This window comes from Acinonyx jubatus, chromosome X (assembly GCF_027475565.1).
Source record: "Acinonyx jubatus isolate Ajub_Pintada_27869175 chromosome X, VMU_Ajub_asm_v1.0, whole genome shotgun sequence".
Lineage (NCBI taxonomy): Eukaryota > Metazoa > Chordata > Mammalia > Carnivora > Felidae > Acinonyx > Acinonyx jubatus.
In genome coordinates, this window is record NC_069389.1 from 122,245,009 (window position 1) to 122,261,306 (window position 16,298).

The 16,298-nt window shown below is 44.2% G+C and overlaps 1 protein-coding gene across 1 annotated transcript; it reads left to right on the forward strand.

The window, feature by feature from the left end:
• Positions 1 to 3,754: 3,754 nt before the first annotated feature.
• Positions 3,755 to 14,048, forward strand: LOC106989088 (synaptonemal complex protein 3-like). Its single transcript, XM_015087552.3, has 9 exons — positions 3,755 to 3,847; positions 6,192 to 6,360; positions 6,848 to 6,917; positions 7,071 to 7,105; positions 8,764 to 8,881; positions 9,780 to 9,879; positions 11,380 to 11,478; positions 13,342 to 13,446; positions 13,580 to 14,048. The coding sequence occupies exons 2-9, from the start codon at positions 6,231 to 6,233 to the stop codon at positions 13,631 to 13,633; spliced, it is 711 nt and encodes a 236-aa protein (XP_014943038.2). The 5' UTR covers positions 3,755 to 3,847; positions 6,192 to 6,230; the 3' UTR covers positions 13,634 to 14,048.
• The last annotated feature ends 2,250 nt before the right edge of the window (positions 14,049 to 16,298 follow it).

A 16,298-nucleotide genomic window follows, 5' to 3' on the forward strand; every position in this document is an offset into this window, starting at 1 on the left:
TTCATTCTACTCCAAGCTGTGGTTTTTGGCACAGGATAAATGAAATGACTGGTGGGGACCAGGATAGGGAAGCGGAATCAGGGACAGAGTGACAACTTGACATATGATAGAACATGGCATATAAGCTGATAGTGGGGGGAAGTGTGTGCCATTCAATAAATGAGGGTGGTACAATTATTTTTTTCATGGGAGGAGAAAAAAGCAATTAGATCACTACCTGAGAGCAAGCACAAAGATCAATTCAACATGATCAAAGACCTAAAAAATGCAAGATCACCACCTTAAAAACCATCTATAAGAAAACATAGGAGAAAAACTTTTATGACCTTAGGGTTCAGACAATTTTAATCTGGCAAAGGCCCCAGGAGGTCAAAGGAAACAAATAGATGAATTGGACACAACATCAAAATTTAAAACATTTGGGCATTCAAAGGACATTCTCACACAAGTGGTTCCAGGCAATCCATGGAATTGATAACAATGATTGCAAAACAATCTCTCTGATAAGAGATTAAAAATGCTGAATCATATAAAGAAGGTCCCGCACAATCAACCACAACCACCACCTGCAACTACAGCAAAGGGTCAATCTGATTAAAAAAATTGTCAAAGGACTGGAATGGACATATTCTCCAAAGAAAGTATACAAATGGCGATAAGCGCATGAAAAGAGGCTCAACAGAACTAATAATCACTGAAATGCAAATCAAAACCAACAAGGAGACAGCACTTTCACACTCATTTGGTCATGCCCCATTATTCAAGCACAACAAATATACAAAAACAAAACAAAGACCAAAAAAACCCGGAATAAACAAGTGTTGGCATGGATGTGGAAGAAACAGGAGAACAACTTCCCTCCATTGTTGGTAGGATTGGAAACTGGTACAGTTACTATGGAAAACAGTATGGAAGACCCTCAAAAAACTAAAGCAATAGAGCTACCATACAATCCATCAATTCCATGGCTAGGTAATATACCCAAAAGACGTGAATGAAGAGAATCAGATACAGAGTGTCAGAAAGGTATTTGTGTAACCTGTGCTCATACAGCACTTTCACAATAGATAAACGTGGAAACAAAGTGATCCATCCACAGGTGACTGGAACCCCCCCCCAAAAAAAGTGGGACTACATGGGCGAAATCATACTCAGAGGTAGGCTCAGCCCGCCGCCGCCACCGCCATGCTGCCCTTGGGGGGGCCTCGTCACTGTCCTGTCCTGTCCTGTCGTGTCGTGTCCTGTCCTTGTCCTGACGGAGCCTGGAGGAGCCTGTGGCTGCGACCTTCCCACTCAACGCGCCGACCGGTGCGGGACCTCATAGGTCAGCCCAGCCGCCCCCATCCCCATGAGCCCTCGGGGGCCCTCGTCCTGTCCTGTCCCTTCTTGTCTGCTGGAGCCCCCAAGGACTCCTCGTGGGGCCCATCACCCTCAGATATCAGCTCAGTTGCCCACAACCCCACACACTGCCCACAAGGGCATCGCCCCCAGACCCCCACTCCGCGGTCTCTGTCCTGTCCCTGGTCCTGTCCCTCGACGGTGCCACGGGGGATGCCTCGAAGAGACGTTCTACCACATGAAGGTGTCACGCCCCCAGCCGCCCGCACACCCCACATTGGCCCTCAGGCCGTGGTCCGCGTCCTCGTCCCTCTCCTTGTCACGATAGGCCTTCCAAGGACTCTCATAGATGGGATCACCTCAAGAAGCGTCTCAGCCAAGCTACACTTGCCAGCCCACTCACAACCCTCGCCGTCCCCCTACGTGGCATGCCAGATTGAGCGCCTCCCGACCCGCCCAACTCCTCATCCGGACAGAATCGACGTCATCCTCTAGACCCGCCTCCCCACCCGCCTGGCCTCCCTAAGGGTCCCTATGCCCCCACCCTCATCTTCTTGTCTCTCTGTCCCTCCCTCCATCACCCTCTCACCTGCATGGGCGACCTCCACACTCGCAGTCCTCCTGCGCGAAGACTCCTCTGAGAGCCTCGCAGAGGGCCAACGAACTGCCCCAGCCGTGCCATGGGCAGGAGCGTCAGCCTGATTGGTTGGCTAAGAGTGCACGTGACGGGGCGGCGGGACCTTCGCCGAGCAGACACGCCCCCTGGGCGAACTGCCCAGGACCTTGGCGTCGGCGCCAAGGGTGGAGGGCCAACGGGCTCGGGGTTTCACCGTTTCTACCGCCGGAGGAACGTTTCGCACGGCCATCTTCCTGGGAAATCACAAAAGGACACGGGAATGTGGGCGACAGGTGCACCTTTCCGATGTGGGGGAATTTAACAATTCTTACTCCTGCTCTCTCCCGGGGCCCTTTCCACACCCACTGCTTCCGCTTTGCAGAGGAATGGCCACTCCACCTGCAGTGTTTCTGTGCTAAACCACCCCCCTCCCTTTTCTACCGCTTTAGGTTTTGTTTCAGGTTTGTGAGAAGACCCGTGGTGTGTATCCATTGAAATATCCTTGCTTCCTGGTCGCGTTGCCTGAGGTATTACAATAAACTGTATCGCTGTTGTGCGCTAGTATCCGCCCACATTCTTTCTTTACCCAATCATTGATGTCCTAACAGTGACAATACTATTCTGTGGAGCCACAGTGCTTTCATTTTGCCTGTTGGTAGCACACACCGTTGCGGAACCACTCCTCGGTTCGTTCATCCATTTTCACTGTCCATGGACACGTGGATACTTCCCACTTTAGAGCCCTAAAAGCAGTGATACTAGAAATATTCCAATGCCTGGCCATCCGTTGCGAATAATGCTTGCAGCGTAGGATGAAGGAGCCAAAGACGGTTATTAAAGCAGTTAGTGCACCTATTCTTAGGTCATAGGCTAGCATGAGTATCAGTAGAGCAAAATTATTTCCAACGTATAGTGACTCCACCAGCAGGTTGGGTCTGATTGTTCCATATACGCACCAATACTGGGTATAATCAGATTACAATTGGCTGGCGGGAAGGGTGGTGGTGGGGGGAGGATGGGGATGGTTGTCTCGTGCTGGTGGCGTTTGCGGTCAGGGCGGTGGTGCCAGGTAGGTGGTGTGGTCGGTGGCAATCCTCTTCAGCATTTCTCCAACACTAAGAAGAATGAGCTCTTTTTTATGCTCATTGGCCAATGCAATTTCCTTTCCCACCACATTTATCTATGTGGGTGTTATGACCTTTCTTCCACTGGGTAGGATGACTTGCATACAGTTTTGTTAGAGCTAGATATCAGTTCTTTATAGCAGCGTTTCTCTCTGCCTTTTTATCGCAATAAAATAGAAACAATGCAAATTGTACCTGTTCAGCCATTTGTAGGTGTACAGCTCAGTGGCATTAAGTACATTCCATTGTACAACCATCACTGCCATCCATCTCTCAAACCTTTTTTCATCTTTGCGGACTGAAACTCTGAACCCATGAAACACCTATTGCCCATTCCCTCCTCCTCCCACCCCCTGGCAACCACCACTTTACTCCCTTTCTCTATGAATTTGGGTACCTCATACGTACACCATTTGTCCTTCTGTGACTAGCATATTTCACTGAGCATAATGTCTTAATTCCCCCACATCGGGAAGGTGGAGGCTTGTGCACCTGTCGCCCACTCTGGTGTCCTTTGTGATTTCCCAGGAAGATGGCCTGGGAAACTTCCTCGGCGGTAGAACGGGAAACCCCGAGCCCTGGCCTCCACCCTTGGCGCCGACGCCAAGGTCCTGGGCAGTCCCTCCAGGGGCGTGTTCTCGGCGAAGGTCCCGCCCCTGTCACGTGCACCTAGCCAACCAATCAGCGACGCTCCTGCCCAGGCCCGGCTGGCTAGCTCGTCGCCATCGCGAGGCCCTCAGAGGAGCTTCGCAGAGGACTCCGTGTGGAGGTCGCTGTGCCTGTGGAGGGTGGAGGGAGGGACAGAAAGACAGAGGATGAGGGTGGGGCATAGGGAAGACCCTCAGGGAGGCCAGGCGGGTGGGGAGGCGGGCCCGGTAGTCCTGTCTTGCCATGGGAGGTGGCGGGGGGGGGGGTGCCTTCTCAGCCATGAGGGGACCAGGGTGTGGGGCGGCAGCGGCTTGGCTGACCTCTGTGGTGATGTCCCCATGGCGTCCACTGGAGCTGTGACAGGACAGGACAGGACAGTAGAAGACAGGACGAGGCCCCCAAGGGTCCTGCGGGGTGGCATCAGCTGGGCTGACCTCTGGGGTGATGTCTCTACGGAGACCTCTGGGATGTGACAGGCCACGACAGGACAGGACAGGTCGAGGCCACCGAGGGCAATGTGGGATGGTGGCGGCTGGACTGACCTCTGAGGTGATGTCTCCGTGGACTCCTCTGTGGCTCTGACAGGACAGGAGAGGACAGGATAGGATGAGACCCCAAGGACAGTGGGGTGGTGGTAGCTGGGCTGACCTCTGAGGTGGTGTCCCCACGGAGTCCTCTGGGGCTCCACAGGACATGATAGGACAGGAGGGAAGGCATGAGAACAAGGCCCCTGAGGTCAGTGTGGGGTGGCAGGGGCTGGGCTGACCTCTCAGGTGATGTCCCCACGGAGTCCTCTGGCATTCCAACAAGACAGGACAGGACAAGATGAGTACAAGGCCCCAGAGGGCACTGTGGGATGGCTGTGTCTGGGCTGACCTCTGAGTTGGTTTCCCCACGGAGTCCTCCGGTCTCCGACAGGACATGACAGGACAGGAAGAGGACGAGGCCCCTGAGGGCAGGGTGGGGTGGCGGTGGCTGGGCTGACCTCTGAGGTGATGTCTCCAGGGAGTCCTCTGGTCTCTGACAGGACATGACAGGATAGGGGGAGGATGAGGCCCCGAGGGCAGTGTGGCACGGTGGTGGTGCCTGGGCTGACCTCTGAGTTGGTGTCCCCACGGAGTCCTCGGGGCTCCAAGAGAACAGCACAGGGCAGGACGAGACCCTGAGGGCAGTGGGGTGGCGGTGGCTGGGCTGACCTCTGAAGTGATGTCCCCACGGAGTCCTCCGGGGTTCCCAGAGAACAGGACAGGATAGGACAGGTTGAGACCCCGAGGGCAGTGGGTGGTGGTGGCTGGGCTGACCTCTGAGGTGATGTCCACGGAGTCCTCCAGGGGGCCAAGAGAACAGGGCAGGGCAGGACGAGACCCCGAAGGCATGTGGCATGGTGGTGCCTGGGCTGAATTCTGAGGGGTGTCCCCTTGGAGTCCTCCGGGGCTCCAAGAGAACAGGACAGGACAGGTTGAGAACCCGAGGGCAGTGGGGTGGTGGTGGCTGGGCCGACCTCTGAGGTGATGTCCCCACGGAGTCCTTCAGGGCTCCGATAGGACAGAACAGGACAGGTCAAGGTCCCTGAGAGCAGTGTATAGAGATGGCAGCTCTATGGACCTCTGCATGATATCCCCACAGATATCCCACGGGACCCCCACTGGACAGGACAGGACAGGACATGGCCCGCGAGAGCAGTGAGTGGAGGCGGCAGCTGAGCTGACCTCTGCGGTGATGTTCCCATGGAGTCCTTTGGGTCTCCAATGATAGGACAGGACAGGACAAGACAAGGCCCCCAAGGGCAGTGCATGGTGTGGCAGCGGCTGTACTCACCTCTATGTTGATGTCCCCACGGAGTCCTACGGGAATCCGACAGGACACGACAGGACAGGACAAGGACAGGACAGGATGAGGCTCTCGAGGGCAGGGCTGGCAGGGTCTGCAGGATGGGAAGCGAGCCCGACGTTCCCCTCTTCAGGACAGGGCCACACCTGGTGAGGAGGCAGCATCTGCGTCTGTCCCTCCTGCCCAGCCGGTCGCCCTGCAGGACTGCTTGGTTGTCCTGGGGTCCAGATGGCATGTCGAGGAGACCCCTGACCTGACTGTCCCGGACAGGTGCAGAACGGTTTCTTCCCCATCCATTTGGAGGGACACTTCTTTTGGTCACGGCCAAGTTTAGGCCTCCAGACCAGCACGTTGTCCCTTGGGGACCGAGAGCAGGGGACAGCCGCTGTGCCAACATAGGGTCAAGAATCTGGCAGAGGGTCCTGACACTCAGGTGTCCTGGGGCAGGTCGCAGCCAGGGAGAGGGGGTCACAGCCACAGGGGGCAGGGGTCTGCTGTCACCATTGTCTTTGTCCCCTCCTGGCCCAACGAGAGACAACGAGGGCGCTCATGCTCTGATCTGCGCAGAGGACCCTTGCCTGGCATCGCTCATTGACCATGTCCCCATTTCTTTCACGCGTGTTTGCACTCACAAGGTGCAGGAGAGCTGTCTGTACCTGGGAAGACACCTTGGGATGGCGCCACCTCGGAGGAAGCACCTGAGGAGAGCTGCGAAGGCCCCGGTGGAGGCTCCGGGTATGGCAGCCAATGACTTTTGGGGACAAGAGAGAAGAGACCTGAGTGGGCCGGAGGCTGTTCCTGAAGGTACACTCTATCTGACACCTTTGCAGATGCAGCGCCTGTAGATACCACCCGCGGGGCAGGTCGCTGCTTCTGAGTCCTTGGCATTGTAAGCAGTAAAAACACGTGTGGTGTGTGTAAAGCGGTTTCATGTACTGGACGTTGCCCACTCGATCCTCCCATCCCAGAGCAGGATTACAGAAGCTTAGATAGCAGCACTTCTGCTCGCTCGCAGTTGCTCTTTCCAGAATGTCTCACACGTGCCGGGTGGTGTAGTCTGACCTTAACCCTGAAAGGTTTGCAACACCGTCTCCAGAGCATGGTCCTCGTCCCCCATCCAGTTTCATCTGACCTTGTGCATACGTGGTTCCTCCCTTTCATATGTCTGCCGTAAAGACTTTTGCTTGCAAGAGGCCTAAAAAACTCCACACGGCGAGGCTACCGCCCCCTGAAAACTGATCAGAATACCATACTTCCTTTTAAAATGCTTTCCACTTTTATTTCAATGCAGGAAACAATCCAGTACCGGATAAGCCCGGGGAGAGCAGTCCTTCTGCAGGAACATTTGAGGACGATGTGGGGTAATGTCTTCATAGTGTTATCACCTGCCAGCTCTAGGCAACATGGCTCATACAATTATTCTCCATAAAATCCTAGAATGACACATTTCCTCCAAAGCAAATATGATCTTTGCTTATCCTTACTCAATAATGTTCCATGTAACTTCTTCACAGGAATGAAGTACAGAAGATGCTGGAAAGGCTTGGAGGTATGCTTAAGTGATATTTGCAGTCAAAACAATTGTTTAATCCATACAACTTTTATAAATGGGAATGTTAGTGAGTGGATTCCAAGACTGGTTTTAATGCCTTGTTCTAGTATAGAGCACTTTATACCAGTATTTATAGTGTGATTCAACTTTGTAAGTTTCTTTACTGACCTTTTGAACTGTTGATGTGGAAAACTGAAAACGGTACTAACAGTCGTGAGGTAAGAATGATGCCATTATTTTATGCACGTGTACACTTAATGTACTGTGTAAGACTGTGTGAGAAAAGTTTATACTGCCTTTTCTGTGCACAGCTTAGGTGATGTATCAACGTGTATTGCCAATTTTAAATTTCCTTAATTTCGCTACCTTTCATAACTTTCCAGTGTGCTTCTCTTTGGAGTAGCAGCACAAATCGAATCCTCTAATATAACTCTTTATTTTTATTTTTCATTAACAAACTGTGTAGTTGCAAAGTAAATAACTCTGCTAGCTAGTGAGAAGTGTCTAATCATATCCACACTCCTAAATTTTATGTTGTTCTGTCAGATGTCACTTACACCATCTGCACTATAGGACAGTACACTTAGCAGAGTCTGAGTCAATATATGGCTCTCCATAGAGATCATCCTTACAAGCAAGTATCTTTTGAAGGCTTTGCTCTATTTGGTGGCGACAAAGTGCTTGCTTTGTGAGCTGTCTAATAAACTTCTTATTATAGATGGATTCTGGGTGTATAAAATATTTTTATTGTGGTGCAGATCCTTCATGACTACTGAAAAATAACTATGGACTGTAGATCCATAAAGTCAAATCATATGCTCTGCAAAGCGTTATTTGAAGTATTCAGATTCTGTGAAATGCAGCACTTATGGATGAAAGTGTTATATAAAAAGCTCCATGAAAATATTTTTTTTAAATGTTTTTGAATTCATTTATTTAAACTAGAATTTTACACCCACGACCTTTGTCTCTGTTAGTAAAATGCAGTTAAAAGCATCACTCACTAGATTGCTTGAAAAATAATTTTTTAATGTGCGATATAATTATTTTTATCCTTTTTGAGGGTCATTTTTAAGAAAATACTTTCGTGCTTTTTATAAAATGCATTCTAATGGTAACCCATCTAAATGTATCCCTTGAGTTGGAGGACATTTACCCATGTAAACGTGTCCCTTGAGTTGGAGGATATTTTATAAGTTTAGAAAAATGTGCCTGTTAGCAAATTTTCAGAAGGAAATTAAAGTCTGTCTTTGAGATTCTTTATACACATTTTGATAATGAAAAATATATTGATTATTAAGCCCTTTTCATTATCTCTAAACTAAAAGGTGACCTGCAGTTAGAAAAATTAGAATTGGGATACTAGCACTGGAAAGATTTTACAGAAAATAGTGAGCAAATCTTGCTTTTTGAAATGATGCCTGAATTATAAATTTTATTTTACTTACTTTGCTTTTTGAAGTGTAATTGACATACGACATTATATTAGTTCCAGGTATACAACATAGTGATTGGACATTTATGATGTCTGTATGATAAATTGTAAATGTACTTTGCACATCGCCAAGGCAACATTTACCCGTACTGATTTGAATATATGAAAACGAAATAACTTTCAACATTTAAATTTCAGTGAATATCTATTTTCCATACAGTTGACATTAAACAGGCTCTTCTCACAAAGAGAAAAATGTTCGAAATGGGTACAAAAGCTTCTATCAAAACCACTAACGAAACAATTGAGCATGTTTGGAAACTACAACAAGAACAAAGGTGAAGTTGTTGGAGTGTTTTTGTTTTTGTTTTTGTTTTTGAGTCACGATGACATTTGTATCATTTCTTTGTATTCATTGGCGCAAATAACCTAAGACAAATTCTATTATATTGAATTTTCCAGCGAAAAACATATTTTGCTTGTTTTTTTTCTAAGCAGGTAAATTCCTTAGTTCTGTAACCTCACTCCTTAACAGATTCTGAGATGTATTTCCTAGAAGCCAATAGAGATGACCTTTCTTCCCTTTCAAATAACAATTGAGTTTTCTTCCTATAACATTAATTTATATTCATTCTAGACCTACACTAGCTGAACTTCAGGTAAATGTCTTAAACCATTATTCTTGTGATAGTTAACTGTATTCAGTTATGTAGAAAAGGTTAATCTTATATTGTAAATAATTTGCATATTTTAGGTAAATTGTGTTCACCGTTCTTTAAAAAAAAAAAAAAACATTGTTCGGGGGATATATTTAAGTGAAATATTCCTGTTTGGAAATCTTCTATGATAAATGGATATAATATCCTCATTTAATGAATCTACTTATCATATCAGAACATATATGCTATTCAGTAAGAAGAAATGAAAAGTAAACTGCTTTTAGATAAAATGAATTTTTCTGGAAAACTGATAGTACAGTAAATCCTCATTACCTTTTAAGAGGTAAGGCATGTGAGATAGCTTTTATGTTGGTCAGTTAGGAACAATACTTTTGGAATAAGAGTAAATTGTTCATGTCACCTTTCTGCTTCCCATGAGACTGCTATTTCAGCTGCTGTTATGCTATTACTGCCTTCTTTTGTAGTGTAAATTGTGTCAAATCAATTTTGTTTTGAATATGGTTAATTCTTTCATGTCTTTATGAATTATGACAGTGCTCATTATTATGTTTTACAGGCAGAATCTTCATCTCAAATATTCTCAGCAGTTTCTGACTTTGTTTCGGGAGTGGAATGTAGACATGCAGAAAGCCCAGAAACAACAAGAAAAACTAGCCGTTGGTATCAGCTTTGGCTTTAAAATTGATTTATTTATTGTATCAAAGTCTCAAGTAGCAATAGGTCATGCAAAAACATAGGAGAGAATGTAGGGACCATGAGCCCAGATGGGTAAAGGTGGGTAGAAGATGTAGCGGTGGGAGACTGAATGTCCTCTCTGAATTGCTTCTGTCTATTTAGGGACACAGGAAGGTCACCAGTTAAGAGTTAGAGTGGTGGAGGAGGTGTTGCCTCTCGGGAGCAGAGAAGAAGTCCTGGAATTGTTTCCTGAGAGCAGGCCAGTGAATGGACTAGGGAAATGCCATTGCCAAGCAGCATTGTGGGTCTAACTTAGGTTGGTGTCATAGTGACCATGAATTTAAAGTGAGACCACATTGCATGGTTGTGGCAGAGCAGCTGGAGAGTTGGATTTTCCAGGGTTGGGGTTTAGCCACGCAAATTGGCGGAGTGAAAAGGGGGTAAGGTACATGTGCGAGGGCATAGGTATAATGATTGACCATGGCATTTAGGCCAGGAAGGAGGAAAAGGAAGAATATGAGGGTGGGGATCAGGGGCAATGAAAAGTCATAGGATCCATGGGATGTTAATCCTGAAAGAGTGTTGGACTATAGTAAGAAAGGGAGAGAACTACAAACAGGGAGGTAGAGGTTGAATATTGGGGGAAAAAAAATGGAGAACCAGTATAGTACAGTGGTCCAGAGCCTGGACTCTGGAACCAGTTTTTGGGATCCAATCCTGGTTGACCGGTACTAGCTGTGAAATCGGCGGCAAATTGTTTATCCCTGTGCCTCACCCAGGTTCCTCACCTATTATGGAAGGAGACATAACAAAAGCACCTGCCTTGTAGAGTTGTTTTGAGGATTAAATGAGATCATATATAATGTTTATTTAAAATGGTTCAGAACAGTACCTGGCACACAGCTCCTATATAAGTTTTTGCTCTTATTAATATAATGTAGATGTTGCAGTTATTGGGAATGACAGAATCCAGGGTGTGACTATGTAAGTGAGTGACTGAAGTAGGGAAGAGGACAAAATTGTTGTTGGAGATCAGGTCAAGGAGCGGAAAGGCTGGGATCATCTGTGTACATACTGAAATGACCAAGAATTAATACATGTTTTGAACGTTGTTAAGAAAAGAATATCCCCTCTGTAACTACTGTTAGGAAGGATCAGTGTATAGATTTTTGACTATTTGTAGTAAACACATTCTTGGAAGGGTCATTTGTGGGTTTTGAAATCAAGAGTTAAAACCTGTTTTCCATATTGGCAAGAAAAAAAATTTCCTACTTAATGACCACTAGGTAGGATCATCGTATTGTTTTTGTGTATTAGTGGTGAACACAGTTATCTAAACTCGGTCATAAAGGTTGTTACAACAGGAAATGTTAACAAGTATTGATTTAAAGAATATTCCTTTTAAACATGATGTATAATTATGTTTCTCTAAATATTAAATGTCACCCACATTTTATCATCCTTTTCTTTTATATTTGTAGAGTATGTTTCAAGAGCAACGAAAGGTTCTTCAACAAGCTAGAGTTGTTCAGAATCAGAGACTGCAAAAAATTAAAAATTTATATGTGCAATTCTTAGAGGTATTTGGCAACATAATACATTCTTATAAAACATAACATGTGTACAAAAGTAGGAGATAGTTTGTTTCTTTCTGAATCTTATGTGGGGGAAAAAACCCAGTTAGGTTGTACATCTGAGCCGTTAACCATTTTCCATTTGGAGTTCATTGCTCTGTATTTAACATAATTGGTAAATGTGTTTTGATTTTGGGGATTAATCAATACTTTTGTGGGAGTCATTTAAAACAGGGAACTGTAAGCTGGGGATTTTACCTAGAAATACATGTATCGTGTAGAAAAGTGGTACTTTATCAACACTTTAATCATAATTTTTTGTGCAACAATCAGTTCGGAGGAGATCAGCAATAAATATATAGTGGAAACTAAGAAGTCTATAAATCACTTCTACGTGCCTTTTACTTGTATTGACGGTTTCTGTTAAATATGAGTAGGCAGTGGTAATTGATGAATACTGCTTTTATTTCCAAATGCGTTACATGAGTGTTTTGTGGCATAGTTGCTTTTGGAATATTAATGACTAATAATGACTTTATATGCAAACTTAAAATCATAAGAGAAGGTCTAAATACAATATAACAGAATGAAAAAGCCAGAGGAGGACCAAACGTTTGTGAATTGAGAATGATCTGCTGTGATATTTGCACATTGACCAACTGTCCTCAGTGGCACAGACCTCTTCTTCATGCAGATATATACTTATTTAGGAGGCAGTAGAATCCTGCACATTCCTCCTCTTTTTTCTTGGTGTGTGTTGGGCGGAGGGGAGGTGTCCTTTACCTCTGCAACGGTACCTTAGTATCTTTCTTCGAATTCCAACTGCTGCTCCCTAGTTCAGGATCTCATCATTCCTTGCTTATGCTACTAAACCCTCATCTGAGTTCTCTTCTCCAGTCCATCCCTCACCATTCTGCAATATGATCTTCCAAAGCATAGACCTTCCCTCCTGAGAACCTGTCGTTAGCTTCCCATTTTAGGCCCTCAGGTATTCAAAGTCTGTGCCCCGCTTCCCCCATAACAAGGCTCCCTTTGTAGTTTTATGCTTAACGTTCATTCTTTCCTCCCACCCCTCCAGATTGGTTGCTTTCTCTGAACTAACGCACCATTACTTCCTTGTTTCTAGAATACTTTCAATTGCCTCTTCCGTTTACCTACCGAAATCTTACTCTTTTGCCAACTAAATCAGAATCAATCTTATTTTCCACTACATAGTCACGGCAAGTTGTGTTACCTTAATTGTTATAAAGTTTTTGTGTTGTTTTTATTTACATGTTTTTTTTTTGTTGTTGTTCTCACTGGAATAAGGAAGGAAGAGATCGTGTATTCATTTTTAAATTCCTCCACAGCACTTTTTATGTAGGCTGCAGTAGATCACTATTTGTTGGGTGAATAGTAAAGATTTAGAACATGTTTGTTTTTCATAACTTAAAGAGGTCGTGTCACAGATCATTTTATTCCCTCCAGTGGAATCATGTTACATTGATTATGAGTCATTATAAATGCACTGTTACATGGTGTCTAGAAAGCTTATTAGAGAGTTTTAAAATGATGGCATCTCATTCAGTGGGACTGTCAGTCTTTTTCTTTTTTTCCCTCCACCTTGACCTTAACTGTTTATTAACCCATTGTTTTGAGCCTACTACTGTTGTGCCTCTATACTAATAATATTTGACTCAAACACAACATTTAAAAAATTTCTTAGGTGGGTATTTTGGTCTCCATGTATTAGGTATAATATCTTACTTGGAATAAATAACGGGCATCCTTTGCATATTAAGAGATGTTAGTTTTGAAATTTGCTTTTACATATTTAGTGCGTGAGATGAAAAGTGGTGGTTTATAACTAAACTAGGCTTTTTGTTTTAGAGTATGCAGGACTTAGAGAAGGACCATGAGCATCTTCTTACTGATGAACAAAGTGAAGTTAGAGAAGAAATGACCAAGTTGCAAAACAAAATTATGATGGAAGTTGTAAGTACTTAGTGCATATTTAATATTAAGAACTAACGAGGGATGTGAGCATTGGGGTATTTTGTTTGCTGAAGTGTATATAACAATGACCTAAATAGCATGTAAATGTTTAATATTTCCTTCCTTGAAACAGCAACAGCAAGAGCTGGCAATTGTTCAAAAGTCTCTTCAATCCCTGTTATTCTGATGACTTTGAAGAAAGAACTTGAACCTAAGTGCTATGATAGAAGCATAACATTAGCTACACCGAACCACGTTGCGGTAGTTTAAAAATTGTAGTTGAAATCAGTACATCTTGTTTACCATAGCTTGCTTGTTTAGTGCAAGAATCTTTTCCTGCTAAAACCCCAAGCCCCAAACAGTTACGTGGGTAGCAGCAATTCCACAATTATATGTATTAAGCTTTCAGCCCTTCGTTAGTAATGATGACTTTGTGTACTTAACACTGTTAATTAACTTTTAGCAACAGGATGATTTAATTTGAGGCTTGGCCTCCGTGGATCTGTATCAGTCCCAAAAGGTTCAGAGCACACGTACAGAAAGAAGGTTACTTTGCTTTTCCTAAAGGAAAAATAAAATTAAAGGGTATAAAATCTATCTTACCCGTGTGCCCGCTTGTATTTTACTCATTAGTTTACAGAGCCAATTCTAATAAAAAAAATATGATTTCAGAAAATCTACTCTACTGCCTTATAAAAATTATTAAAAGCAAACATAAGATTGTGGGGTTTTTTGGGAATAAATTAAGCTGCCTAAAATCATTGGGGGCACAGAACTAGATACATAAGTGTCAGTGCTGAGACATGGGTTTGTGAAAATGTCGTTTCCACAAAGACACCAAAATGTCATTTAATTGGTGTTGGTTCACTATTAAATGACGCTTGCCCTTAGCATTGATTGAAAGTATTTCATTAATATGTACATATACCTAATGACTTATGGTTTAAGTATTTCACATCTCTCTTTAAAGATAAATTACCTATAGTGCCTTGTTTTCAAGTTTAATGTTCATTGAGTGTGTGGAACGTTGATTTTATATTTGAGAACTAACAACTTGAATAATTAATTCTTATACCTTTCTTTTTGTAATGGGCATTTTCTTTTTACATTTAATAACATAACACCATCTTCGTTTGGGCATGTTATTTAATAAACATGACATTGTTTCAGAATATATTTGGAATAAGTCAGTTAAATGTGTTTTTTTCTCAGTTCCTGAAGTTGCTTTCATGAATCATTCAAAATAAAGCATTTCCATTCGGAGGAGAGGATTTATTTTCTCCTGTCTTTCTGCATTTTTTTAACCTGGGGCGCCTGGGTGGCGCAGTCGGTTAAGCGTCCGACTTCAGCCAGGTCATGATCTCGCGGTCCGTGGGTTCGAGCCCCGCGTCGGGCTCTGGGCTGATGGCTCAGAGCCTGGAGCCTGTTTCCGATTCTGTGTCTCCCTCTCTCTCTGCCCCTCCCCCGTTCATGCTCTGTCTCTCTCTGTCCCAAAAATAAATAAACGTTGAAAAAAAAAATTAAATATATGAAAATGTTACTTACTCCTAGTAAGAAAAACATGTTCAGACCTTCCAATATCATAAAGTTGTTTTTTTTTTCCTGGAACCAGACAAGTTGGTTTTGCAGTCCATTTGGGGGGGGAAGATTAGTACAGATGGACAGGGAAATCTTAAAAAAAAGAAAGTTTACCTATTTATTTTGAGAGGGGGTTCAGAGAGAGAAGGAGAGTGAGAATCCCAAGCAGGCTCCGTGCCCAGCTCAGAGCCCAACTCGGGACTCGATCTCAGCACCGTGAGATCATGACCCAAGCCAAAATCAAGAGTCGGTCGCTCAACTGACTGAACCACTCAGGTGCCCTGACAGGAAAATCTTGAAAAGGAATAAATAGAAACAAGGGGAGCCATTCCTACAGAGATTATTCCTCATTTATCAGACTGGAAAAATAATTGTCAACATTGATCATTAGCTTTATAGCCTGCCAAGGCCTAGAAGCAATGATTCAGTTGCAGTGAGTAACTTAGAGTCTATTTTATGATCTTGAACACAAACAAGAGCTCCTTGGAGAAATAGCTGGTTCCAGATACGGGGTGGAATATAAATAACATAAGCCTGTAAAATCTTGGGAGGAAAAAATATATATATAAGCCTGGAACATCTTATAATATCCGAAAGTCAAGGTGTGTGTTGAGGTTATGTCAAAAGGACACAGGAGGTGGGACACAGGGGTTCCTAATGGGCAAATGCAGAAATATGTGAGCGTCAAAGGAATAATAAATGCAATGGTTTGAATCACAAATATATTGACACTCATGAGTTCATTATAATACTAAAAAAAAAAAAAATCCACAAATAACCCTTGCTCACTCTAAGTGATTGGAGCTAGCTCAGTCACCATCCCATCACTCTGAAAGGGATAGAACAAAGCATTAATTCTAGCTTTCTTATATGAACCATAATTTTAGGAAAATCAAATATTTACAAAGTTATGCCTTATGGTATAATTCCAGACAGTAAATGCAACCAAAAAACCCATGAAGAGTGTGTGTGTGTGTGTGTGTGTGTGTGTGTGTGCGCGTGTGTGTGTGGAGGGGGGAATCACCATTTTGCAACACCTAATGAATTAATGGATCTAGGCAATAACCCTCACTGGCTGCTAAATCCATGATGTGGAGGTTGATATGTCTGATGAACCTACACCATGATTTTCCTGGGACAAGTCCTGGTTTACATTGGTTGTTCTATCATCATTACTAATACTACACCTTACTTTACCCCCTCTACAAAATAGTCTCCATTTGGATGACATATGATCAACCTACTGATAGGGAACTTTGTAATGAACAAGGAGG